Raw genomic sequence first — 27,620 nt, 5'->3', positions numbered from 1 at the left:
CGCAACTCCATCAGGACACGTCCCCTATGGAAATCTCCTCCAGCAATGCTAGCTGAAAGGTTACATCCCAAAGGTGCAGCAGAATCAGCTCTTCTTCCATTGGCTTCCCAGTATTGGCGCCGGCCAGGTTCCCATAACTCCATTTCAAATCAATAAAGATGCTGGGTGCTTTTGGATGGGCTCTTTGGTTTCTCATTTCCCTTCAGAGGTGCTTGGGGAGCCTTGTCTCATAGTTGACTCAAATTTTGTGCCCTCAATGTGACCCTGGAGCTCAGTCCTCACCTCCTCTAGCACCTCAGGGCCATAAGCATCCAGCCTTTCCTCTACCCCCTCATCACCCTTCCCTGAAAAGGTATTTTTCTATTGGTCCCACAACGGCCTGGCTGTCTCACACAGACACACACCTCCCACCAAACCCAACACAAAGTCCACGTATGTGATGCAAGAGCAGCTGTGAGAGCATGCCACAATAACAAAGAAAGGGGTAGAGCTCCACGTTTTCTTTTATAAAAGACAAATTGTTTATTGATTCAGTCCTTCCACTTGCAACCTCTTTGGTAACAGTCGTAACACTTCTAGACCGGGAGAACGCAGTGGAAAGGCCCAGTTCTGTCCTCTCACCGCTTTCAGGAAGCCCTGAACGTGCCTTGGTGAGAGGCCAAAAGCAGGTTTCAAAGCACGGCCGAGGACCTGGCCTCTATGGACACCCCAGAACAGCCCACCACAGCTCGTCGTGCTCGCGGGCAGCCCAGAGAGCAGCTCCAGCACCTGTGGGCTGATGACAGCTTAGGATGGCGATGCATGCTGGGGTCGTGGTGCCAAGGCTGGCTGTGAGCTGTGCTTGGAAGGCAGCGTTGATGCATCTCTTGGGACTTCCCGGGCATCAGCCAATGGAGCCAACAAGAAGGCAAAACTCGCCCCTGGTGGCCTCACAATGACGGGCTGAACCAGCAGGGTTGGCCTCCCCCTCATCACACCATCCCAAAGAGAGTAACTGCTGTACTTGGCGTTAGAGATAAACATATATTGATTACACATGGTCATAAAAAAAAAGTAATAATAATAATAATAATAATAATAATAATACATTTCCTAGAACGTTACTTAAGACGCTTCTGAAACGCATCCAAGCTTCCCCTCCCCTCCCTGTCTTCCCTTATCTATACAGAATAAAGTGCTTCGTTTAGTTTGTTCACACTAGCAGAGCCACCGATACACTCTTAAGTTGGCATGTTTGGGCAACTGATACTGAATGTCATAAAATAATACAGAGCCAAACACCAGGCATGAGAAACTAGTTCTGAGGCAAGTGCTTGGGGTTTCATTCGTTTCCTTCAAGTTCCATGCGACTGAGGTTGTTCTTATTTCTGTTTTTTTTTTCCTGTTCTTTGAAAAAGTTCTTTCCTTGTAAGTTCAACCCAACTCCATTGCGGTCGTGTCTCATCAGGCAGGGCTGCGTTTGGGGAAGCTCTCTCTGTCCGTGTGAACCAAGGGCATCTGTCCATCTGTCCTTCCCTCTTGACTTCAGGCAAACCAAGAGTTGAATCAGTGGAGTTGTCTAGCAGCGGATGCTCGTCTCTATTGCACTGTCACAGCCGTTCCCACCATCTGTCAGTCCATCACCTTCCCATCGCGCTTGGGTTATGGCTGTGGTCCGAAGGGCCAGCCGCACCTCATGGACTTTATGAGGCTAACTGGTCTGTGCTACCAGGCTCCTGGGATATATAAAACAAAAACAACCCTCCCTGCCCAGCTCCATCCCTCCCCAGAGTTCAACCAAAGGGAAAATCAAAACCAAACGCCGACAGGTCTGGGGTGCGGGCAGAGCCGTCGGCCAAACGTCGCATTGGGGTGTATTTGTGAGCTGCATAATGGGAATCAAGCCCCTCTCCACCCTTGCAGTCTGTCGAAGAAGGGATGTGAGAGGTTAAGGTGCAAGAGTTAAAAATAAAAAAATAAAATAAAATATAAAAAGCTTGAACACAACGGGCCCGACTCTCCTGTCTCATCCCCCATCTAACCTAAAGGGTGCCAACATGGTCCAACCGGGGTGAAAGCGGGACAAGACTCTGTGAGAGCGACTCATTTGAGAACGTTAACGAACACCAGACATGACAGGACACATCAGGGCCAAACAAGGGTGCAGACAAAAGGGCTCGGAGGCCACGCTGGACTCCTAGGAGCTGCCCAGGCCTTGAAGCGGGGAGGGAACAGCAGGGATCTGGTTCTCCAAAGTGCTGTGTGCATGGTCACATCTCAATGTCTCCAAGTGGCTCTCCGGGCGTCTCTTGAAGGGGACTGGAGGTGGTCGAGCTCAGTCGTGAGGCTTCCCATGGATGTGGTGAGGCCTGGCTGCTGTAGGATGAGGGATGGCAAGCGCTCTGCACCTGCTCATCTCACCTGGACCAAACTTGGCTTTGTTAGTTCCAACAAAGAGCTCTCATCCCATGTCAGCATCCAAGTGGGACAGGTCCTTGCTGGGAGAGGATGAGGACAGGGATGGGGAAAGCCACCTCCACGTGAGCGGATAAAGGAGCACGGGCGTGTTGGAGGGGGGATCTATTTGGGGAGAAGTCTACCAGGAAGGCAGGCCAATGGGGTTCATCACAAGAGACCACACAGGCAAGGTGAAGTCTCCTCGTGGTGCAGGCTCCCATCCCATCTCAAGGCCGAGTGCAAGGGGAAAGAAACGCGAGGGAGCCCAAAGGGATAAGGTCTGGGAGGCAGTGGAGGAAGAGACAGCACAGATTGCTCTACCGAGGCCCTCCAGTACCTCCGGGGGTTTTACTGATAGCTCCTCCAAAGCAGCCACCTCCCAGGCTGGGTCATGGTCCCTTCAAAAAGTCAACGGCCCCAAGAACTGAGCACCTGTCCCTCACAGGTGGGTGTTTGAGAAAGCTTTGCACCATGCCAGGGTCATGAAGGACGGAAAGTGGCCAAGCTCTTCATACCCATCTGAGAAGGTTAAATACATCGAGGCAGCTAAGCCATCGCATCCTCCCCCTGCTCAAAGGCAGAGGGGAGTGAGGGTGAAGCCCTGCTACTGATCCTGGTACACTGGACCCCAGCCTGTACAGGGACAATCAAACTGTTGCTACAAAGTGCTAACAACCCATGAGAACAGCAAGCTCTCCAAGGATGTCAGGCATGGGGACACCACTCAGTCATCCAGCAGGGGACACTGGTCACCCAAGCTGTTAGCTCAAACATTATTCTTTCAGAGCAGCCAGCATTCCTCAGACCTGTCTCAGTGCACATCCCTGTCCAGCAACGCCCCTGAGCATGATGATGAGCTCTCCTGGCTCTGCACAGACACATTCCTAAGGAGTTCAGGAGATGTGCACAAGGGCTTTGCTCATTTGGTCCAGGAGACGAAGCACCAAGACTCCTTGCAGGGCCAGGTGTGATTCACCTTCCCCAGCACCCTGATACCTCCCAGACAGGAGCACACAAGAAAGGGCTCCTGCAGCCCACCCAATGTCCTCTCTCACTCCTGACCACCAAGAAACCTCCTCACCGCCTCCTCTGCAACCTGACTGATATCCACATACATCTGCAGAGCTGCCCTGAGCAGCAAGGAATCCCCTACACCCGGGCTGGCACCTCTCTGCCCATGCTGGAGGCTCTGCAGCTCCTGCAGTGCTCCCCAAACGAACCCACACAGTGACACTGTACCAGAGACCACAGAGTCATGTTCAGAGCAACATGTGACATCCCAAGGCAAAGTGCAGCAGCAGGAGACCCAGATTGGACCCCAGCATTCACCAAGAAGACAACAGCAAAGCCTTAATAGAGTTTCAGCTCCTCCCTTACTCAAGACCACAATTCTTCTCTGCTGGCATGAGTAAGCGAAATCAAAGGCCGGCCTCACTTCAGCATCACACAGATCACTGGGAGAGAAACACACAAACACAGCGTGGCCAAAGACGTATTAACCCACACCATGGGGCACCACCAAGCCAACCACAGCCCTCTCTGGCACATCAGTCCCTTCTGATCCCTGTGAGGGACTGCCGACCCTATGGGGAGGCGAAGCTTGGTAGAGCAAAGTGGGCTTTCCTGACATGGCAAGAAAAAGGCCTTGCCTCCACTCTAATGCCCGGGATGAGACACAGCAGCTCCCAGCCAACACATGGAGCTCACCCACAGGTCGGGTTTATTTGGATTGTTAAGGCACTATTCTGGGCTGATTCTGCCAAGGACCGGTTGCATCCCACTCCTACATCCTGGTGTCATCCCACTGGTCCTGAGGCCATCCCAGCTCTCCCAGAGCCACTCTGCAAACACCAGAGTTTCTCCAGAAACCCATCTCTCAATGGGATGAGAAGGGCATCCCAAAGACAAAAGGGCAGCAGGCTGCCCATGCCCCCAAAACACAGCACCAGTGTTGTGCTTTTGTCTGTTGAGAGAAAAACCTGCGCTGGGGGAGGAAGACAAGGAGAGGGCTGCTAGCAAGGCCAGATGATGGCTGTCAATGGGGACACCTGCTTTGCTGCATGCCACCGGGAAGCTAGCACACCTCAACTCTTGGGGAAAGAGCTTGATTGAAAGACCAGCTTTACAGTACAGGGATTCAAGCACCACTAGCTAGATTTCTGCTTATAAACACTGTAGTGCTGGCAGCCCGATGGCACAGCATGGCGTCCCTCTGAGCCCCACTGACCTCTTGACGTGGAGATGAATGCAATGCATAGTGACAGGGCAACCAGGAAGGGCTGCAATAAGCAACTCAGCTGGGGATGGAGCCAGTGGTGCCTGCATCACCTTGCTGGGTCAAATCACTGTCTCCCAGTGGGAAAAATGCCTTGGGAGATGCTTTTCTTCCCAGTTTTCCCTATGATGGGGAGTGCTGGTGGAGGGCTGTCAGGGGGCTCCATGGCCAAGATGAAATAGAGAGCGATGTCTTTTATCTGCACCCTTACATACAGTCCCCCCCTCCACATCTAAGCTCCTTGGGGACTTCTTCCTGCTCCCACTCCCCACAGAGAAAGGCTTTGTGGGGGAAAACAAAAAATAAAAAGAAAAGAAAAAAGAAAGAAAAATAAACACCAAAACAACCCCAAAACGAGGAGGAGGAGGAATGGGGCAGAGAGGAAGCGAAGCCACGTCTCCCCAGGTGTTTCCAAAGGGCAGAGCAGTCTGTGCAGGGGGAGGGCACCTAGTTGTTGTTTGAATTTATCCTCCCCGCAGGAAACAGGGGAGGCGGGGGTGGTAGATGAGGAGGAGGAGGGAGGGTCTGTGGCAGGGGAGGAAGCAGCGGCAGCGGGGAGACGCCGGGGGGCAGCGGGGCCGGGCTGGCAGCAGGCTGAGGGACCGCTGTGTCCGATGCCAAGGGGTTGCTGACACGGAAGCATTTCTCCTTGTGGGCTTTCAGCATGTTGGAGAAGCGGAAGCGTTGGCCGCAGACGTCGCAGGGGTAGGGCTTCTCGCCCGTGTGGGTCCGGCGGTGCCGCTTCATGTTGGGGCGGCTGGTGAAGCTCTTCCCGCAGATCTCGCAGATGTAGGGCTTCTCACCTGGGTTTTTGGTGGGGAGAAGGTGAGAAGCAGCACTGGATCCTTCCCTCATCCCCACAGAATCTTTGAATCCTTAAGGGCTAGAAAAGATCTCTAAGATCATCAAGTCCAATCCCAACCCAGCCCCACCATGCCCACTAACCACGTCCCTCAGTGCCACATCTCCACGCTTCTTGACATCTCTACGCTTCTTGACAACGATCCCAATCCCCACCCCAACTGTCAAATCCCATCCCAGCAAACCAGGAGCTCTCACCCGTGTGCGTCTTCATGTGCTCATCGAAGTACTGCTTCATGTTGAAGTCCTTGCCACACCACTGGCACATGAACTGCTTGTGGCCGATGTGGATGCTCATGTGGGAGCGCAGCTGGTACTTGTACTGGAAGCGCTCGTTGCAGTTCTGCAGTGGGGTGGATGAGTGGTTGTTAAGCACAGGAAACACCCCAACATCCCAGCCCACCCTCACCTCATGTGGGAAAAGGACAAAATTGCTTTTTCCCTGAAATAATGCAAGTAAGTGACTTTTGGGGTTGCGGAGAGAGACTGTGGATGTCCCATCCCTGGAGGTGCCCAAGGCCAGGTTGGATGGGGCCCTAGGCCGCTTAAGCTGGTGGGGGGCACCCAGCCCATAGAAGGTGGTTGGAACTGGATGATCATTAAAGTCCCCTCCAATCCAAGACAGACTGAGAGCCTCAGTCTAACTCTAGGGTAGGTGAGGCCTTCAGGAGGGAACACAGAGCATGGGAAAGGGAGGGAACACCCAAACAGCACAAAGGACTGTGAACTGGACTACACTTCCCCAGCTCTTTTGCCCCCATCTGTGAGAAAGCGGGGCATGGGGAATGTGGGGAGCAGGAGAGACCTCACCTCACACTTGAAAGGCTTCTCCCCGGAGTGCTGCAGCGAATGGACCTTGAGGGACATGCTGCGCTTGAAGGACTTCCCGCAGGTCTCGCAGGTGAAGGGCATGTCCTTGGTGTGAGCTGCAGCACAGATGAGCAGTGTCACACACCCTCCTCATGCACTGGCCTCTGGTGGTCCCAAAACTGACACCCAAACTTGGCCAACCCAAAGACATCATCCCAAGAAGACGTGTGGTAGCACCGTGCCACCAATGAACCTGGGGCTCACCACTGACCTTTATGCAACCCAGCACAAGATGCTATCTGCCAAAAAAACCACCCTTTTTTGCTCTTTTTTAGAGCCTCTGAGCACAGAGATGTGGCTGCTGTCGCCATCTGTGATTTGCTTTTCAAAGCACAGTGCCGGCACAGGCTCATCCTTTTTTTACATGGGAAGGATGGTTACACTTCAAACCTTCCTTTGATCACTTCTGATGTCTTTTCATTTTTTCTGGTTACATAAAATAAATGAGATTTCCTGGTGCCACACCTGCTCAGCAGCAGAGAACTGCTCCAAAAGCAGCGATACAGAGCAGAACTACGCTCAGCATTCAGCACTCAGCACAGCAGGACAAAAAAAAGCCAAATTTCTATGCTTTTGCTCTGCCATTAAAGAGCTAGCCCAGCCCTAAACTCCCAACATAGCAGCAATAGAAAAATGCCTTTCATCATCAAAAAGCCCACATCAGCACCCCCTAATGAAGATCCCCCCCAGTGAGACCCGGCGCCCCCCGCACTCACCAACCATGTGTTTGCGCACGTGGGCCATGGTGTAGAACTTCTTCTCGCAGATCTCACAGGAGAACTTCTTCTCAGCGTAGCCGTGGACGATCTTGTTGTGCTCATGGAGCGACCAGAGCTTCTTGAAGCCCTTCCCACACGTCACACACTGCAACGAGAGAGGGGCTGGGCAGGGAGGCAGGGGAACGTACCGAGGCATTGCCGGTATTTGGGTTTTGCTTTGGCTGTTGAAAGACAGCATCATCACAAAACCTGAAGCTGACAGAGCGACAAGCAAGGCTGCCGCAGACCTTGCGGCTTCAAAAGCTCCAAAACCCCATTTTCTGCTCGTTGGCTGGGTTGATGCGGATCCTTCCTTCCAAGGAAGGACACATCCCTCTGGCAATGGATCTAGGAGACTTGCAAAACCTATGGCTCATGCACCAGGGTCTTATTCCCTGCTGGGGATTTCGTGCTTGCACACAATAAAGACATTACATCCAAAAAATCCAACCCTGCTGTATTAGCATTACAAAGCTGCAAGGGATACAGGGAAAAAGGAGAGGCACCAAGCTAGGGCAGCACGACTTTTGTCTTCAGCAGGTATCCCGGCACTAAATGAGCTCTCTGAAATTTGGTATTCATCCCCAAAACTCTACTAGTATCTATGGATTTTGAGAACGCCCATGAATCTCCCGAAATCTATTAACATCCATTAATTCAGAAAATGGCCATTAACAGAGCAAAGCAGACCCCAAACGGGCTCATTTGCACAGCAGAATGACAGGATGTGACAACGTTAATCACTAGCAAAGTCTCCTCCTGGGAATCACAATACAGGTTTGCTGCTGCTCCATCAAGCTCAATGCTTGTCAAGGAAGCTGCCAGGAGAAGCTGCAACCTGTGCCTCCATGGATGGCTTTTCACCTCTGGCATGGGCTGCCGTTGGCTTTTTATCACATGCCCACTTTTATCACATGCCCAGCTTCTGCACAGGCTCAAAACCCTTTCTGAATTCCAACAGAGAGAGGTGAACCCAAACCAGTGGTGCATGAGATCAGCCTGGAGCTTGGGGAAACAAAAAGCATTGCACAGCCCTTGCTCTGCTGGAGCAGCCTTCATCTCCCCATGTACTCTTGTCCAACTCCTCTTGTCCAACGGGGCTCAGAACATCTCTTCTCCTTGTGAGTAATGAGTGATGCCTAGGAAGCGTCTGGCAACAGCACAGCCAAGCAGTATCAGCAAACCCATGGGGGATTTCATAGGGGGTGCAGACAGATTTGCCTCAACCTTCTCCACCCATCCAGGGGAGGAGATGCTCCTTCCAATTCTGCACTGAATGAGGCTGCAGTATCATGGAAAATATACTATTATGTCATGTTGTCATTTATAGTTAGGTGCCTGGAAGGCAAAATGAGGGTCACAGAGGCACTCCCAGCACTCGATTTCTTCATCCTGGCAGGCTTGAACTTCAGCACGAGCAGTTTTACTGGTTCTAAGTAAATATTTCTATAGATCAGAGCAGTTTTATCTCTGCTTTAAGAGATGTTTCGGGACCAACTTCCGTATTCTCCACTTAAAATGAAAAAGGCTGCAGGGGAATATTAAAATTAAAGACGGAGGAAGGAGATGTAGGAAAGTCCTCATCTGGGACCACGCAGCCCCAAGGGCAGAGCCCTGTGCCCTCAGGCAAAGGACAAGGCAGGTCATCAGATAAATTCTGGCAGGTGAAGAGGAAAATCACACTGGAGAGGGTCAAGAGAGATTCTGAGAACAACGTGATAAAGCAAAGGGTGAATCCTTATTGAGGCAGCAGGGCAGGAAAGCGGTGATGGGGTCATGGGTGTCAATGGGAAGCGTTCACAGGCAGCAAAGCTGCAGAGAGGGATTGAGAGCCCTCAGGGTGAGATCCGGGGACAAATCAGCAATAGATTTTAGGTGGCACAAATAGGATAAAAGGAACGGTCCTTCCATGGATGTGTTTAAAAACTGTCCAACACAGAGACCAAAAAAAAATCTCCTTTTCCAACCAGGCCTAATTCCACGCTACACTGATAAAGTTACTCAATATTGTCAGGCTAAATAGAGTGAATTTGGCTGCTATTTATAAAATGCAAAAAAGCCTGAGTAAGTGAGAGGTAATGAGCCAAGCCTTCCGCAGAGGGAGGTCACCACAGGGGCAGCTGTGGCTCACCCTGATCCAAAATGACCCAGAAAAGGGATTAAAAAGGGAGGAGGGAAAAAAAGCAAAGAGGTGACAGCACTCGCTGATAGCCCCACGTCCACCAGGAAAGCAGCAGAAAGGCGTGAAGAAACGCCCTGGGAAAATCTTTCAGTTGCTTTATGATGAGCTCTGAACCAGACACCAGCGTGCGAGAGGCGCTGGGCATGGATTCAGCGGTCCTGGTTCAGTGCATGCAAAGGCATCCCAAAAAAGCAGGCATCAGAACTGTGTGTTTTTCAGAAGGAAAAACACTCCAAAGGGCTTTGGCACCTATTTTATTCAAGATGCAAGCATTGCAGGGCTGCAGTGGCACCCTGGTTGCGTTCCTTTCACCAAGGAGGGGTGCAAAATCCCTTAGAATCCCACCGTTTGATGGAAGGATCATTTGGTGCGAAGCTCTCTAGCAGATTTTGTTCTTTTCTTAACAGCAGCAGAACTGTTCAGAGGGAATTAGAAGTTTGCAGGAATGTGTTGTGCTCAGCAGGGATGCCTGCCTATCACCCCAAAACTGCACCGATCGAACGGAGGAGATTTGCACGTGCAGACAAGGATCCCATCAGTGCTAGGCGAAGGACAAACAGTCCCTGAGCCTTGCATGGATGTCAAGTGAGTTTGGAAATTCGCTAAATACGTGAGCTAAAGAGCACAAAAGGCAGATTAAAACCACTTACTTATGTCAGCAATTCTTCAAATCAAGCTAAATTGGGTTAAGCCTGGGTGGAACCGGCTGGAGTGTGTCTCCATTAGAGGCTAGCAGTGTTTTATCCAGATTAACAGAACAAACGCAAAGAACAACTACTCCCCTCAAACCACTCTGCATTTCTACCTGGCTGGCCAAGGGGAAGACACTGTTTGTCAGCACTAATCCTCTGGTCCCATGCCACCGTGGGAACACTCTAAGCTCAAAGACGAGTCACAGGAGAAGCAAGGTTCCCTCCAGTCCACCACGTCCACCCACAACATCAAAAGTGTTATCTGCACACAAGACCATGCTATGGTTTGACTGGATGGGATGCTCTCCCCGTTGGGATGTCTTGTCATGGTGGGACATCCTCCTCCTCCTTGGTGGGACGAACCACCTCAGCCCCATCACAGCAGGATCTCCCTCCCCAGCAGGCTGTCCAATCACAGTGAGATGTCCCCCCCTTGATGGGATCCCATCCCCAGCAGGATGCCCCATCATGGTGGGACGCCCCTTCCCCTGGGGGGTGTCGCTGGGCTGTTGGGCTCACCTGGATGTTCTTCTCGCAGTCGGTCTGATGGTGCAGCAGCAGCTCACTCTCCAGCAGGAAGCGTTTGCCACACTTGTCACAGATCTGCATGCGGCTGTGCGTGACGTTCATGTGCTTCTCCAGGTACCAGCGGTTGTTGAAGACCCGGGGACACTTCTTGCACGGGTAGTGCTGCTTCTCCTCCAGTTTTACCTTCTGGCCCAGCCCGTCTTGCTCCTTCTTCCTCTTCCGCCCTCGTTGCCCTTCCTCTTCTTCCTCTTCCTCCTCTTCTGTCTTGGCCATCTCCTGGGACCGGGTGGCCATGGCAGATTTGGTGGCTTTGGACGCTCGGCTTCCTCTGCGGGTCTGCCCACTCTTTTCCCTTTTCACCTCTGATGCGTCTTCATCCTCCTCCTCCTCCTCCTCCTCTTCTGTTGTCTCCTCCAGGTCTTCCTCCTCACTGTGCTCCTCCTCTTCCTCCTCACCCACCTCTGCATCCTCCTCTTCCTCCTCCTCCTCATCCCCTTCCTCGTTCTCCTCCTCCCCATCCTCCTCTGTGTCACGTCCATCTCCATCGGGCCGCCCCATCACAGCCGCCTCGCTGGCGGCCGCCTTCCCCTCCATGCCCTTCGAGACATTGAGCGTCTGGTTGTTGAGGTTCACCTCCACGATGATCTGCTCCCGGTTGTAGGAGCTCTGGCTGTCCAAGTCCTCCTCGGATTCCTCGCCCTCCACCTTGCAGACAGCGCCCGGACCTCCATCCTTCTCCTCCTTGTAGTACTGCTTGGCTTGTCCTGGCGGCAGCGGCCCACCACCCGCCCCATCCTCCACCCGCACTGAGTAGGGGTCAGTGCCCTCCCGGGCGTAGATTTTGGGGTGAGGGGTGTCCACCTCCTGCTTGATCTCACAGTAATACGGAGGAGGGCCAGCACAGCCCTCGGCGGGCAGGGCCATGTCTGTAGCCAGGCTGAGCGAGCGCGTGTCCAGCAGGTCCTGGCAGGAGGACGCGATGTTGTTCATCTGCAGCACGGCGGCCGCGTTCAGCACGTCCTGCACATTGCAGGAGTTGACGAGGAGCTTGGAGGTGTAGATGAAGTTGAGGATCTGCTGGAGGCCCTGAGAGGTGAGGGCCTCCAGGGAGAGCTCCACGCGTTGCAGCTGCTTGTTTTGGGTGAAGAGGGAGTGGAAGAACTGGCTGTAGGCTGCCAGGACCCCCTTGTGCGCCGGGAAGATGCTCTTGTGCTGCACCAGCACGATGTCCACGTCGCACAGGTCCGGCTGAAAGAGGCGCTGCTCGTTCAGTCTGTCCATCAAACACGTGAAGTGGAGGGCTACATCCTCCACCAGGGAGTACTCGGCTGAAGGGTAGTCAGTTGTCTTTTCGACTATCAGCTGTGGGCAGGAAGGAAATAAAACTGTTCAAAAAGGCTTTTTCCCCAGGAAAAAAACCCGCCCAGCCATGTCACCCATCCCTGTCCATCTGTCCCGGGTCAGAGATGACAACCAAGAGGCTCCACCTCCAGACTAAGCTTGGGAATGCCAACCAAGAAGCTTCATCTTGGGGACACCAGCCAAGAGGCTCTACCACCAGACCCAGCCTGGAAACGTCAACCAAAATCCTCCGCCACCAGACTATGCTTGGGGACACCAACAAAAGACGCTCTACCACCAGGCCCAGCTTGGGGATGCCAACCAAAATGCTCCACCATCAAATTAAGCTTGGGGACACCAACCAAAGAGCTTCACTACTACGCTCAGCTTGGAGATGCCAACCAAAAGACTCAATCAAGGAGGAGAAAATTTGCTGTGAGAACAGGCTGAAGAGCCACAAGCACTTGTCAACAGCCCCTCAGTGCAGGTGGGAAGCACCGTGGCCACCCCATAGCCTGGTGGAGGCCAAAGCCTCAACACTCATGGACAGAAGACATCATGCAGGACAGGGGCACTTTAATACATCCTCAGCCTCCTGAATCAGATGGGGTGGGAGCTATGGTGGGGATATTCACCAGTTCTAGGCAATGGATGAGATGCCTTCCACCGAGCAAGGAAGCAATTAGGATTTTAAACTTCCCCATTCCTACAACACAATTACATAAAATCCCACGACACTTGGGTTACGCTCACAGACAGCAGCCCCTGGGCTGTATCTCCTACTTCTCTTCCTCCCTTGAGGCCAAGGACCCACAGGTGAATGCATGGGCACTTCCCATCACCCTACGCCAAGCAAATCCCCAGCTGAGCACACGAGCACGTTAAGCACACGGCCCTTAAAAGCAAGCACCAAACTGCTCCACGTGCGCTGACTCACGTTGCCATTATTCACCAGGACGATTTATACCCCCCTCCTTCCCCTCTTTTTTTTTTCTTTTTTTAAATTAAACTTTCATCTTCTAGTTGCCTCAGGAAAGGCAGCACCCAGAACAATCCAAGCCTGGAAATGCTGCGAGCGCTGGGGCTGCTGCCCGGTGATTTAACTCTACCTGCACGTGCTTTTGCATGGCACAGACCCCACGACCCTCACCCACCGTCCTATGGAGACCCAAACTTTCCTTCCCCTTGTTTTCCACGCTGAGCACCCAAGACAAGAGGCACGGATGGATACGGCCCTGTGAATGCTCTCTGTCCTGCTATGGGCTGTGAGAGGGGCTGGGGCGCAGTGCAGTGATATGGGGGCAGTGCTTCATCCTGCACCCTCTGCACCAGAAGACTTTCCCAGCTGATACTTTTTCTGGGACAAACAACAGTTCTTGATCAACTGAATGATTCCAGCAGGACACATTCTGTCTTTTTTTCTTTTTTTTTTTTTTTTGTAAGCCAAAGGCAAAAACATACCAGAAAAATGCTTAAATAACAAAAAAGGGTGTTTTCTTCTTTGTTTTCTCAACAAACAAACAAAACCCCTCCTCCACCCTGCTAAAATTTTTCATTTTCCTCTGAATTTCTGCTCTGCAGCCATCCATCTCGGCAACTCAGCAACCCTGGCACAGGGCAGTCCCAGCAAACACTTATGTCCTTGAGAAAAGGAGGAAAATGCAGCTCTGCTCCCAGCTCTGCAGCAGGGCAAGGAAGTGGGGAAGGTATATATGATGGATATTTTTGTTATAAAATGCTGCATCCCAGCTGGTGCATCTATCCATCCATCTACCAACCAGTGAAACACCCATCCATCCACCAAACAACCATCCAGCCAGCCACCCATCTATTCATCTACCCACCCGCACATTCATGCCCCCATCCATGCTCCCATCCATCCATCCATCCACCCATCCCTCCATCCATGCCCCCATCCATCCATCCATCCACTCATCCCTCCATCCATGCCCCCATGCAGCTATCCATCCATCCACTCATCCCTTCATCCATGCCCCCATGCCCCCACCCATCCATCCACTCATCCCTCCACCCACACCCCCATCCACCCACCCACCCGTTCATCCCCCCATCCGTGCTCCCACCCCTCCATCCACCTGCCAACCCACCCGTCCATCCATCTGTCCCCTCTGCTCTCTAACCCTTGTGACTACCAAGGACACGTCGACGGAAGGAATTTGGATGGCTCGGCTCCTCCAAGCGAATTGAAAAAATGATGATATAATGAAAATCACTGTGAACGTTGAAGAAACAGCAAGCTTTCAACCGAGCAGTCTGCTGCTTGCCAGGGACTCTCCCGCCTTGATTGCACTCCAAAAAAAGCCCTACATTTGGGTTTTGCCTTTAGCATTTGCAACACCGGGTGCACCTCGCTTTGCTCCCGATACAGGATGCCATGAGTCCACAAGGTGTGCAGTGGAAAAACGGGTGCAACACCGGGGAAATGGGGTCCTCTGAGCAGCATCGCCTCAGCTGCAGCCCAGTCTGAAAAACAAACGTTGGCTTTTTGCTCCAGATTGAGGCATTTTTGGCAAAAAGGGGCTGACCCCTCACCCAGCGCCGGGTCCTGCCAGGCAGCTCTAATCAGTCCCAGCAGCGGCGAGGACAATGCGTGTCTTGGCCGCGTCCCGCCAGTGACTTCAGCCCGGACTTGTCAGCAGGAGGGTTTGCTTTTTATTGCTATCAGATGCTTTCGTGCTCTTGCCCGGAACTGGCGTCCCAGCCAAGCCCTGAGTCGCATCAGAGAGGCACCCATGGGGGTCACATCCCCGCCTCACCCCCAAACAACCCCCCCCCAGGGCTGCATCAGCACAGGGGATCGATCCCACAACCCCTTCAATGTGCTAATCATGCATATATACACATAGTTTAACTGAAAAAACAAATCATATTTTTGCTCTTTTCTGCCATCACGGCTTTGGCTTGCTGGCAGCTCACGTTGCTTTGGTTTAGTTTTGCAAGAGGCCCAGCCTGGTGGGAACAAGTCTCATTTTGCGTCCCCATCTCCATCTCCACCCCCACCTTCATTCCCAACCCCATCTCCATCTACAACCTTAACCCCAATCCAACCTCCAATCTCAATCTCAAACCCAATCCCATTTCCAACCCCAATCCTGACCCCATCTCCAATCTCCGTCTCCAGTTTCCAGCCCCATCTCCACCCCTGTCCCTGTCTCCAATCTCCATCCCGTCCCCATCTCCAATCCTTGTCCCCACCTCCAACTCCGACCCCAACCCTGTCTCCATCCCTGTCCCCATCTCCAAAAACCCCATCCCTATCTCCAATCCCCATCACTGACCCCAACCCCATCCCCATCCCAAACTGGGGATCCCACTGGGTGCCCCCATTCCACTGCACACTCACACCTTCTCCTTTCCCCAAAACTCTCCCAACCAACCAAAGCCGTCACCGAACCTCTGCCTTCCCCAGCACCGAGCAGAGCCCCATAGGGATTATTCGAAAGCGGCGGGGCCGTGCTCTCCCCACCCTGCTGGGCCAGCCGGCGCCTGCAGCCAGCCCCCCCCCCCCCCCCGCGCCGACGCTTCCCTCCAGCTCTATTTTAAGAGCATTTCCAACCAGCGCTGCCAAAGCCCCGTCCCGAAACAGCCCATGGGGAGGATGCTGGGGGCATGCGGGGCCCGCAGTGCTCACACGTTTTTTTTATTACTCCTATTTTTTCGTGCGCAAGCCCCTGTTTCCTTCCTTTCCCTTCAAAGCAACCTCACTGCTACCCTCAGCCAGAGCACAGCAGCAGGATGTGGGCAGAGATAAGGGCCATGCGGGAAGCGCGGGTGATGCTCACTGGACCGCAGGGAGCCGCAACCGGGCCAGGGAAGCAGCAGTGCTATGTAAACACACCCTGCCTTGAACGGAGCTCTGCTTTGGGAATTCCCTTCCAATTTTTCACGCCCCCCCAAAATCCCCCCAAAACTCAGTTCTCCTGTGCAATCATCCCTGCAGGCATTCAAAGCCAGGCTGGATGTGGCTCTGGGCAGCCTGGGCTGCTGGTTGGTGACCCTGCACATAGCAGGGGGTTGGAACCAGATGAGCATTGTGCTCCTTTGCAACCCAGCCATTGCATGATTCTATGAATCTACTTTTTGGTAGCATTTTGCAGCTGCTGAAGCACTGACCTTCAATATTAAACTGCACTAAGGAAAAGCGCTCTGATAAGTAGCTCAGGATGCTGCCTCTATCTTGCTTGTCAAAAATAATTAAAACCTACCTGCGATTTGGACAATGCTGTGTTTTGAGGAGGAAGTGCTTTGCTGAACCCCTGCTTGATGCCACACTTCTGCTAAAGAAAGGAACGGCACTAAAACCTATTGTAGTAGAATCTGCATGACACAAAACTGCATCACTGAGATGATGCTAACCCGTGTGCTGGCACTGTGGGGTTTCATCTCTACAATCTGCCCTCAGGTTCCTATTCCTACCACTTGCCCTGTGTCCGTGGATGAGATTGGCATCCTCCCTTCTCTGGCTTTGAGAGCAGATAATGCTAAAAACAGTGCAAAGCTCATGGGAATGAAGCCACCCCATGACCTGCAGCACTGCTGAGCAGCTAAAAAAAAAAAAAAAGCCCACAAGAAATGCCACCAAAAAACTCAGGACACATCCCCAAAAGCCAAAAAACCACCCAAACTCCAGAACTGTCACCAAAAAAACCCATCACCGGGAACCCAAGAAACCACTGGGTTTTGGATCGTGGCTATGCACAGAAGCCCTGTGTTGGAGGAAGGCTCTCCCCACCGTGCCCTTCTCTATCTCCTCCCTTCACCAGCACTCTGGTACAGCTCCCATGCATTGCATTCACACAACTTTCTGGAAAAACCGAAGGGCAGAAGGCTGCCAGAGCATCCCTGCTTCATCCCTCCCACTGCAGGGCTGGTTTGGGATTTCAAGGTCCGTTCAGAAAAACAAGCAGCAAGAGAAAGCAGCAGAGAGCCCAACTGTGGCACCCCGTCCGTGGGGATGCTCTGGGGCATGAGGTGGAAAGGTCCAAAGGGTTTGGCCCCATTCCTTCGGGCCACCAGCGCTTCCCCTGCCTCCAATCAGAGTTTTCTCTCTGTCTGAAGGACGGAGCTCCATGCTGGCAGTAGACAAATCCATGTGGGCGATGCTCCCAGCACCCATCCCACCACAGGGCATCGGGCACCCAAAAAAGAGCTCTGCGCCGCCCCAAAGACAAACAAGTTTGGGATTTTGAGGGCAGCCAAAAACTTCCCAGGCTCATTTCCCCCTTCTATGGTTTACTTTTTTTTGCGGGATGCTTTATTTCCTAGAAGCCAGCACCCACATTGCCAGAGAACCATCTGGAAAGCCAGCAGCAGGACCAGCCCCGGAGAAGGGATCGGGGACGGCTCATTCCCCATCCCTGGGCCCCGCACAGAGGCTGGGTTGTGGGGCCTCCGCACAGGGGAGCCGGAGCCGCTGCTTAAGGGCTGTTTGTGTTTGGGCTTCTTGATTCTTATACTTTGTTTTAAAAAGCTTTTTTTCTGCTTCTCCTTTCGAGTATAGAGATGCAAAGCTACAGCGATGCCCCTATGGCAGCACCCACACCTGTCCCCCATGAGGCACACCAGAGATGCTCTTTTGGAACACACTGCTTGCAAATAGGATGCATCCCTCGGGGTAATGCTCTGTGCCACCAAGTGTGTGGCCCATGGGAGACCCCAAAGAGGGAGAGATGGGCGCTGGGGATGCACACACATAAAGCCACCGCCTCTGCCTTGCTGCTCTGCCTGAGAAAAACAAGAGGAAGGAGGATGAAGGGAGGAAATGAGGACAAACCCCAGTGCTAACCTCTCCGGCTGGGCTGCAGGCCAAGTGGCTGCACCAGGTGCTGGATCCAGCTGCTGTCCAGCCCGGTGCAAGATGCTGGCACAAGGGGGTCAGGGACACAGCACACGTGTCCCCACGTCACCATGCTATGGGGATGTGAGGATGGGAAGTGCATGAGCATCCCTACCACGGGATCCTGCTGATGTTCCCAGTCCTATGCAGAAATCTCCACAAATCCCACTCGAATGGATGCTCCCAGGCGTGATGGATTTGGGCAGGGGGGTGGCAACGTCACCCTTCCCAGTGTCACCAAAGCTTCTCATCCCTCACCCTTCCCCTAGAGCCAACCCAACCTCGTGGGCACTGCTGCTCCTCTGCCACCTCCAGCACTGACCCAGGGCCTGAGCCAGCAGTCACTGAGATCCACTCTCCAGCACCCAAAAACCCAATGCTGCTCACACCTGGCCCAGGCCCCACAACTGCCTGAAAGGTCCCAGTCCCAGCCACAGCCCTGCTACCAGGGTTCCTCTGGTCCCTCTGTCCTCCCATGGAGGTTCTGTGCTGCAATTAAGCCTCCAGTCCATCCCAGATGTGCTGACACCTCCATCCTGGCCCCGTACCCCAAATCATCCCAGGTTGGCCCCTAAGTGTCCCTGACAAGAGACAGCAGGGATGGCCCTACTGTTCCAGTGAGGCTGTAGGTCACACCAGGTCACACCAACTGATGAAGGGCATGGAGACAAGACCTCAAATGTTCACAGTGGTCTTAAGAGACAGCAGGGCTGACCCTACAGCTCCAATGGGACGATCCATCACACTGTGCTGAAAAGGGGGAGATACATTGAGCTAGGAGGTGGGAACAAGACCAGGCTGCCCAGGGCTCCATCCAACCCAGCCTTGAGCACCTCCAGGGATGGGGCATCCACAGCCTCTCTGGGCAGCTGTTCCAGCACCTCACCACTCTCACAATAAGGAACTTCACTGAGCCCCCAGATGGCCTCAATGAGAGAGATGGGGATGGCCCTACAGCCCCAGAGGGGGTGACCCAACACCAGGTCGCACCGCCTGATGAGGGGCATGGGGACAAGACCGCAAGTGGCCACAGTGAGAGACACGAGGAACGGTGGTGCACCCAGTGGGGTGGCCCATCACCACGTGCTGCCATTAGGAGAAAAAAGGGGAAGATGCACTGGGCAATGGGGTCAGTAGCCATGCCCTGGGCTCATGCCATCCCTTGGTGGGGGATGAGTAGGATGCAAACAGTGCAGCAACAGAGGGATGCTCTGCTTCACGGATGGGTGCAAACCTAATTCTACAGCAATGAAAGAAAGACAAAATAATGGAAAGAAACACAGCTCAGGCTGTGGTTCCACATGGAGATCTCGGAAGCTGAATGGGTAACAGCAGAAACACCACACACCCATCCCAGCTGTGGGTTACAACACCGGGGGCACCACAGCAGCATCCCAACCACATCCCCACAGCAGGGCCTCCATCCCCATCGCTATGTTCATCCTGGGTGACCCCAGGGCTGCTATCACAGGCACACAACCACGGGTTGGTCCATCCCACAGCCGCACACTTTCAGGGATAGGGTTGCCTGAAGCATCCCGAGGAACGTTTCCTCCCCTCCTCCAGGTTCAAGGTTGTTTGGTGCAGGTCAAATCCTTCCCCCACCCCAAAAATACAAAATACATAACTGCTGGCTAAAATAGGTCACCCGTGCAATGTGCCTCCTCGGCATATTCTTATTTTCTAGCAGCATGCACCGAGATGTTTGTTCTGCAATGGGTGCCATAACCTCCCCCTCCCCCCCCCCCCCCCCATCTCCCCACCATAGGGAGCTGCTGGGTGCCCCCAGCCCCACCGGGATGATGTGGGAGGGAGGGGGAGGGGGGTCACCAGCAGGGAGGAATTAAGCAAAATGAAGGAGTCATCCGGGAAACAAGAAAGGCTGCACAATGCCAAAGGATCCTCCGGCCCTGGGTGAGCAGCGGGCACCCAAACTTTCCCTGTCGCCCCCCCACCATGTTCTCAATGCCATCCCCCCCCCAGCACTGAGCACAGTCCCCCATAGGACAGAGGACAAGGAGCCTGGGGGAGGTGGGAGGGCACCCAGGAAGGGCACCCCGTGCAGAACGGGGCCTGTGCATCATGCTGGAGGGAGAAGGGGCTGGGGAGGGGGGGGGGACGGGGACACGACAAGGAAATAATGATAATTATTATTATTACTGTAAATGCACGCAAATGAGGGCCTCGTGCACCGTGCCCCCCCCCCCCACCTTCAAACCCCATAAGCGCAGCCCAGCCCCTCTGCACCCCCCCACCCCTGCAACCCCCGCCCCATAAGGATGCACCCCCCCCCCCCCCCTCCGCAGGGATTCCGGGGTAAGTTTCAGGAGGGCCTCTGCAAAGTCAGCAAAGCCCCGAGCCCCGGGGGGGGGGGGGGGAAGGAAAGAAACAAAAATAATAAAGGAGAAAAGGGAAGGGGGGGGGGGAGGAGGGGGGGGGGGAGGAGGGGGGGGCGCAGGCTCTACCATTTTGATGCAAAGATCTCCGCGCGGAGTCCCGCTGCTCCTCCGCTTGCCGGGGGTTTGTGCTCTCCATGTAAAACAGCCGAGCTGCCGGCTTGTGTGGCTGCTGCTGCCCGGGAGGGAGGGCTGCTCTCTCGTTCGATTTGTTGCTTTATTTTTTTTCTTTTTTTTTTCGCTTTTTTGCTTTTTTTTTTTTTTTTTTTTTCTTTTCTTTGCGGTTTTTTCTTTTTTTTTTTTTTTCCTTTTTTTTTGTTTTTTTGCTTCTCGGGGGTTGGGGGGTGGGAAGGAAATTACTGCGCTGCCAGCTCCGCTTGCATCCCCGTCCCTCTTTTTTCTTCCTTTTTCTTTTTTTTTCCTTTTTCTTTCCCCCCCCCCCCCCCTTTTCTTCTCCTTCCTCCCCTCCTTCCTTCTCCTTCCCCTCCTCCCTCGCTCCTTCACCTCATCCTGCCCATCGCCATGTTCGCCCCTTTTAGGAAGACGGAGGAATGCGGAGCGGCGGCGGCTGGGGCTGCCAAGAGCCCGAGGGCCGCTGATTGGAGCCTCCGCATCAGATGGGGCCGCGGCTGCCCCCCTTAAAGGGACAGAGCCCCTCCGCCGCGTCGCCACGCGCGACCGCCCCCCTCCACGCGTGATTCCCCCCCCAGGCATCGCCTTCCCCCCCACTCCCTTGTGGAAGCAGCACCGACGGCCCTCGTCCTCCGTGAGCGTCCTTAAGTGCCCACTGGGGAAACTGAGGCACGGTAGGGATTATTTCCTGAGAGCGAACCCCCCCGCATTTGGCTTTTTGGGTTGGGAAAGCTCGGTTTGGGGAGTGATGGGGTGATAATGAGCTCAGTTTGGTTCAGAAAGGGGTTTGTGGAGCAGCTCTCCTGCCATGGTGGGAATGTGGAGGTGTCCCTGCCTATATAGCAAAGGGTTTGGAACCGGACGATCTTAAAGGCCCCTTCCAACCCAGACCATTCTGTGATTCTATTTTAAGGCAATTTTGGGGTCTCATGGGTGAGGTGTTGTGATTTAGCTGCCAGCACAGCGTGGGTCTCACCAAGACCTCCCCACCTCCCTGTTTCAAATCACACATCTCCCCACGCACCAAAATCAAATCCCCATCTGCTGCCCTGCAACCAAAAACCACAGCGGCTCCGATGGGTCCCCAAAACCCCATCTGCTGCATCTCCATCCCACCTTCCCGGCCATTTCCCTCTTGCCAACCACTCCCTTTTGCAGACAGAAATGCAGTAACGTCTTGCACTTGTTTAGACTCAGTTGCCGTGCGCTGTAACTTCTTCCAGATGTGTACGGCCCTTTGCATAATGTCGCTGCAGCCACGTCCTGCCTGCGCTCCGTTTCCTGGGTTTATTTAATTTTTGGTTTCAATCCTGTCTTGCTTTCAACCCTGCTCTATAGGAAAAAAAATCCTGGCCGAGGCGACCGGCTCTTTTCCCGTATCAGAGAGCTCTTCCCAGGATGACTGCTTGGCCTCCTTTACGTGTCTCCATGCCTGGAAGCATTTCCAAGAGCTCCACGAGATGCTGGAGGACACCCAGCGGACATGAGGACACCGATGGGGTGAGGGTGAGATGAAGGCTGAGATGGGAGTAAGGGTTGAGCTCTGTTCCAGGGCCCAAATCCTGCAGACAGGACAGGGGTGGGAGCAGCCTGAAGCCCTCTGAGATTTGGAGCTCACAGGTCTGCAGGAAGAGGGGTGCTGGGTATGGGCAAAGCCCATAGGGTTAGGGTTAGGGTTAGGGTTAGGGTTAGGGTTAGGGTTAGGGTTAGGGTTAGGGTTAGGGTTAGGGTTAGGGTTAGGGTTAGGGTTAGGGTTAGGGTTAGGGTTAGGGTTAGGGTTAGGGTTGGGTGAGCTCCCAGGAGGTCCCTGGGCTTTTTGGGATGCAGAGCCCACCCCTCACGTGGAGTCCTGGTCTTTGCCATCCACGCTTCTTCCTCCCCAATATAGGAGAAGCTGTTCCCCCAAAGGTCATTGCCATCAACACGAGGAGAAATGTCCCAGAAGGAGCTCCAGACACAGCTGACAACACATTTTGGTGAAAAACTTCATTTGACAACGGTGACTGCAGCAACATTCCTAAAAGATGAAGCATGCACGGTTTCGTTGGCCAACACTACTCACGGGCTCACGTGGAATTGGCTGAACTGACTTCCTGTATCTCCCAGCAAACCTCACCCAACCCATTTTGGTGGGATCCCACCCAACCCTGTCCAGTGACTTTGCTGACTGGGAGAGATGACGTGGTCAGGTCTGTGGCTGTTGTAATGCAGAGCGTCAAGGGAGAGCTTGATGGGAAGGACGTGTCCATGTCCATCCTTCCAACCTATTTAAGCCAGGTCTGCTCCTGCTCCTGTAGTGGATGTGGTTGATGTAGTGGAAGACCCATCCTTGGACCATTCATGGTCAGATTCTGAGCAACTGATGGAGCTGTAGGTATCTGTGTTCACTGCTGGGGAGTTGGACCAAATGGCCTCTAACCTTCCAACTCAAATGATTCTGTGGTTCCATGATTCGAGCAGGGTGAGACACGGGACACCTCTGTGCGGGTTGAGATACCAGGGATCCCTGCACCAGCACGTAGACAACAGATCTCCCTTCTGGGACTGTTTTTCCTCCTCTTCATCTGCTGGGGTTTCTGGAAGAGGATAACTCTATGCTCTTGGTGCTTCCTGTGAAGATCTGGAAGGTCTTCAAGCTTCTCAGGTGGTGCTGCCTGGGACTTGGCCCTGTCACATCTTGCATAGATCATCAAAATGGTAATGGGTTACGGCTCCCCACAGAAGGACCTCAGCAAAGCAACCCTACGTTCAGTTCATTTGCCACTGCTGCCATTGGGGAATTTCATCTCGGTCCTGCAACATGTCCAGAGAAGGGCAATGGAGCTGGGAAGGGTATGGAGCACAAGTCTATAGGGAGTGGCTGAAGGAATTGGGATGGTTCAGTTTGGAGAAGAGGAGGCCACAACTAGAAAGGAGGTGGTAGAGAGGTGGAGGTCGGCCTCTTCACCCACATGACAGTGACAGGATGAGGGGTAATGGCGTCAGGTTGCACATGAGGAGGTTCAAGTTGGGTATTAGGAATGAATGAGTGGCAATGCCCATGGAGGTGCTGGGGTCACCGTCCCTGGAGGTGTTCCAGAGCCCTAGAGATGTGGCACTGAGGGATGTGGGCAGCAGGCCTGGTGGGGTGGGTTGGGGTGGACTTGGGGATCTCAGAGATCTTTTCCAGTCTTAATGATTCTATGATTCCATGGATGGGCAGAGAAGCCCTAGAGATAAGGGTAGGTGAGGAGCAAAAGCAGGAAGGCCCTGGTGATACAGGAGGGGGGTGAGTATCATAAAAGGGCCATATCCTGCAGATCTCACTCTTCTTTTTAATCCTTGGGCTGTGAGACAGCAACCAAGCCAATGCTCACAGCAGGTCTTAACTGAAGGACTTGGCCATGTCACAGCAATATGGGGGCCGACAATTATTCATGGGAACCAGGAGAGCTTCGCATTGCCCTGATTTAACCAATCCCTGATGTTTCACATTGTCTTCCCATAGCTTTAGTCCTCTAGGGAATCACCTGTCCCTCTGCTCCCCTGTGTGGAGCTGTAGAGCCATGAGGGGCGGCAAGGCCATGAGGGGCTGCATGGCCATGAGGGGTTGCAGGGCCATGAGAGTCTGTAGGGCCATGAGGGGCTACAGAGCCATGAGAGTCTGCAAGGCCACGAGGGTCTCTGTAGGGCCATGAGGGGCTGTAGGGCCATGAGGAGCTGTATGGCCATGAGGGGCTGTAGGGCCATGAGGAGCTGTATGGCCATGAGGGGCTGTAGGGCCATGAGGAGCTGTATGGCCATGAGGGGCTGTAGGGCCATGAGGGGCTATATGGCCATGAGGAGCTGTAGGGCCATGGAGGGTTGTAGGGCCATGAGGTGCTGTATGACCATGAGGGGCTGTATGGCCATGAGGAGTTGCAGGGCCATGAGGGGCTGTATGGCCATGAGGGGCTGTATGGCCATGAGGGGCTACAGGGCCATGAGGGTCTCTGCAGGGCCATGAGGGTCTCTGTAGGGCCATGAGAGGCTGTAGGGCCATGAGGGTCTGTAGGGCCATGAAGGGCTGCAGGGCCATGAGGGGCTGCAGGGCCATGAGGGGCTTTATGGCCATGAGAGTCTGCAAGGCCATGAGAGTATGTAGGGCCATGAGGGGCTGTATGGCCATGAGGGGCTGCAAACCTCCCCCATCCTCCTCTGCTCTGGGCCCAACAAACACAGGGCGCTCATCTCTCCTCACACCCCTTGCCCTGCAGACCTTTCCCTATCTCCGCAGCCCTCCTTTGGACGCTCCATAACAGCTCTGCGTCCTTCTGGGATGGCAGCACCCAACCATTCCGCAGAACGGAGCGGAGCAGGAGGTGGAAGAGCCCTGCAGACAGACAGGGCTTCACCTGCAGGATGAGGGGCACAGGATGGAGGGGCACAGCCAACCCTTTGGGGATGTACTGCTGGTCCAGCAACCGGTTTTCACCCCGCAGCTGATTTTCTGGGCAGGCACAGGGAGTATGGAAAAGCAGGGATCACATCAGGCCAAGAGACTGAGAGAGAGAGAGAAAAAAAAAAGAGGGAAAGCAAGAAACATTCCTGGAGGCTCTCTGGCCTCAATCCCTGCAGCCTCCAGAGAGGAGGAGAGAGACAAAACAAAAGGCGTGAAAGAAGAGCGAGCCAAAGGCGAGGAGGTTGGAAGCAGCAGCGCAGGGATGCAGCCGACCAGGCCGGGAGGGCTTGGGGTCGCACCGAAATCGCTGCCCTTTTATGGCCGGGCGAGAAGGGCCGCGGCACAGAGCCTGTCCTACTAAGGGAAAGCGTCTTGTGTTCAGCGTGTGCAATGAGAACACCCACAGAGTGAGTGCAGACCGGCTCCCAAAGGACGGCAGAAATACGGCCGCTGCTTCGCCTTGACCCCAATTCTTCTCTCTGTTGTATTTTTTTTCCCTTGCCTCTAATCGAGGGAAGGAAGAATTGTTTTTTTATGAAGGGTTATTTGAGCAGTTTCGGGTGTCGGATGAGGTTCACGGATGAGGGACGCGGGCAGGTTGAGGTGGCATAGAGGATGGTCAGCACGCAGCCCCAAGCACCGCCATTGCTTGGCCTCCTGTGTCCTTTCCTCCCTAACGGACAAAATCCCACCAAAAACAGCTTTTGCTCTTTGTGGGGAGAGAAGGGAACACGGGCTGCTCCAGCACGCCGCCTTGGAGCTGTCTCAACCTGCCAGAAGCCGTTGTCTGTCCTCGCAAGTTCCTATTTCCCACGTTCCTCCCATAGCCCATAATTTCTCCCCCAGCAAGGAGCTGTTGAATCCAAGATTCACCTCTCAGAGGAGCTTTTAGTGGATTCCAGATTCTGTTTCCCTCGAATTCTGCAATAATTAGGTTTGCTTTTTATATGCAGTGATGCCAACGTGAGGAAGTTTAATTAAAGTCCTTGAACGATGAGAAGAGCTAAATACTAAGGCAAAAATCGCTTGTAGGAGGAAGGGGCAGAGTCCCCTCCACATACTTACAGATATGCTGAAGAATATTTAGCTTGTTTTATCCCAAAAAAGAAATTATGGAATCACTGACTGCTTTGTGCAAGTTCAATGTGGATTGGAGGGCATGGAGGGGATGGGTTGATGGTTAGACCAGATGATCATAGTGGTCTTTTCCTATCTTAATGATTCTATGAGTGCCCTGCTGAAAGCTGAGGGTTTCTCATTGCCTTATTTCTTCATTCTCAGTCTGAAGGTCTGGAGATAGCACTACATTGGGGGGAAAAAGCTCATTTAGAGCATGGATTAACTGCAGGTTTGAAGATCAAGGTCTCTGTGTTGGCTGCATCAAGCGAGCCAAGATAAGCCAAGCTGTTCTCACCGCTTTGCATTGGAAGAGCTATCTCTACTAACAACTGGGCTTGGCAGTCTTAACATTGAGGGGAAAGAAACATTTGGATTCTCCCACTGGGCCTTCCTGCAGCCCTTTTTGGTGGTTAAAAGGCAGGGAGCAAAAGGTAGGGAGCGCTTAATGGTCTCTTTTGGGGATGGAAAGAGTGTGGCTCTCCAGAGCCTGGCACTGGGACAGCATCAGCAGTGCCCCGGTGGGCGAGGAGCCCATCCAGTTGCATAGCTCTCCCAGCGTCACCAAATGCCACCAAGCAATTCCACCAAGACCTCAGCAAATGGTGTTCAAGGTAGCAGCCAAAAAAAACCAAGCCAAGGTGTCTTCCCTTGGTGCTTTTCTCAAGCATGTTCAATGCAGTGTGTAATTGTGATCCCCAAGAGAAGCATGATGGTTTTGGAGAAGCAGAGAGAACAACAAAACTCATACTATAGTGGAATCATCTAGGTTGGAAAAGACCTCCAAGATCACCAAGTCCAACCGTCAGCCTGACCTACTGAGTTCCACCACTGAGCCGCGTCCCCGTGCCAAATGACCTCCTGAGGGGAGGTGGGAAGGCCAGGATCGTTCAGCCTGGAGAGGGGAAGGCTGAGGAGAGCTGGTGAACAAGGTGCCCCAAATCACAGGGACCAGGCATGTAGTGGATACAAGCCTGTGACTAAAATGAGTAGCAAATCAATTTCAAATGAATAAAAAGACGCAGGGAAGGCAGATCTGCATGGAGCAGTTAACTGGACCAGGCTCTCCCAGGCCATAGAACCACATGGGCTGAAAAAGACCTTCCAGATGATACCTAACCATCCACACAGATCCAGCTAGATGCACTTGGATTGCTCCTTATCTCAGCTAGACCTCATCAGGACCTAGCAACAAGCTTCAATCCTTACCCACTCACACATGTGAAGGCTGAATTTCTGCACCTATGGGTGCCTCCTTCAGTGTCACCCAGAAACCTGGCAAGGAGAAGTCACACTCATAGCATGGCATCGCATCCACTTGGTGATGAGCCAGGTGTGAAAGTTGCTTGGTCTTCCCAGCATGGGGCTTGCCATTCAGAGGCACCTTTGCGTACCAAAAGAGAACGTGGTAAGAGGCAGCATTTCGTTAGTCAGGAAGTTATGAATCGATAGCTTGATTGAAATAATTATCAAGATTAAGAACTACAGGAAATACCCAGAGCTGCATTTACAGTCGAGAGCATCTCCAGGGAACAGGGAAAGCTTCACCAAGGCAGAAGCTTTGATGCAGGAAGCAAAGGCTGTAGGATGCTGTATGTCAGCACCAAGTCCCACAGTTCAGACCTCCATCTGCCCTCTGTGCTGGCTGCCTCTGGGAGCTCAGCAGAGACCAAAATAATGGTGAATATGGACTGCTTTTCCTGGGTCAGTCCCCAAGCACGCTCATTTATTTTCTTAGAACAAGCCAGATTCTTAC

At 53.4% G+C, this 27,620-nt stretch overlaps 1 protein-coding gene across 1 annotated transcript; it reads right to left on the bottom strand.

Annotated features, from left to right (window-relative positions):
• Positions 1 to 482: 482 nt before the first annotated feature.
• On the bottom strand, positions 483 to 20,450 carry ZBTB47 (zinc finger and BTB domain containing 47). The gene is made up of 6 exons (XM_048951613.1): positions 20,266 to 20,450; positions 10,594 to 11,964; positions 7,159 to 7,306; positions 6,383 to 6,498; positions 5,771 to 5,915; positions 483 to 5,514 (listed from the first exon to the last, which is right to left on the bottom strand). The coding sequence occupies exons 1-6, from the start codon at positions 20,266 to 20,268 to the stop codon at positions 5,159 to 5,161; spliced, it is 2,139 nt and encodes a 712-aa protein (XP_048807570.1). The 5' UTR covers positions 20,269 to 20,450; the 3' UTR covers positions 483 to 5,158.
• Positions 20,451 to 27,620: the final 7,170 nt, after the last annotated feature.

Source organism: Lagopus muta, chromosome 7 (assembly GCF_023343835.1).
Source record: "Lagopus muta isolate bLagMut1 chromosome 7, bLagMut1 primary, whole genome shotgun sequence".
In the NCBI taxonomy this organism is placed as follows: domain Eukaryota; kingdom Metazoa; phylum Chordata; class Aves; order Galliformes; family Phasianidae; genus Lagopus; species Lagopus muta.
Note: the sequence above shows the minus strand (reverse complement) of the source record. Positions and strands in the feature narration are given on the sequence as shown.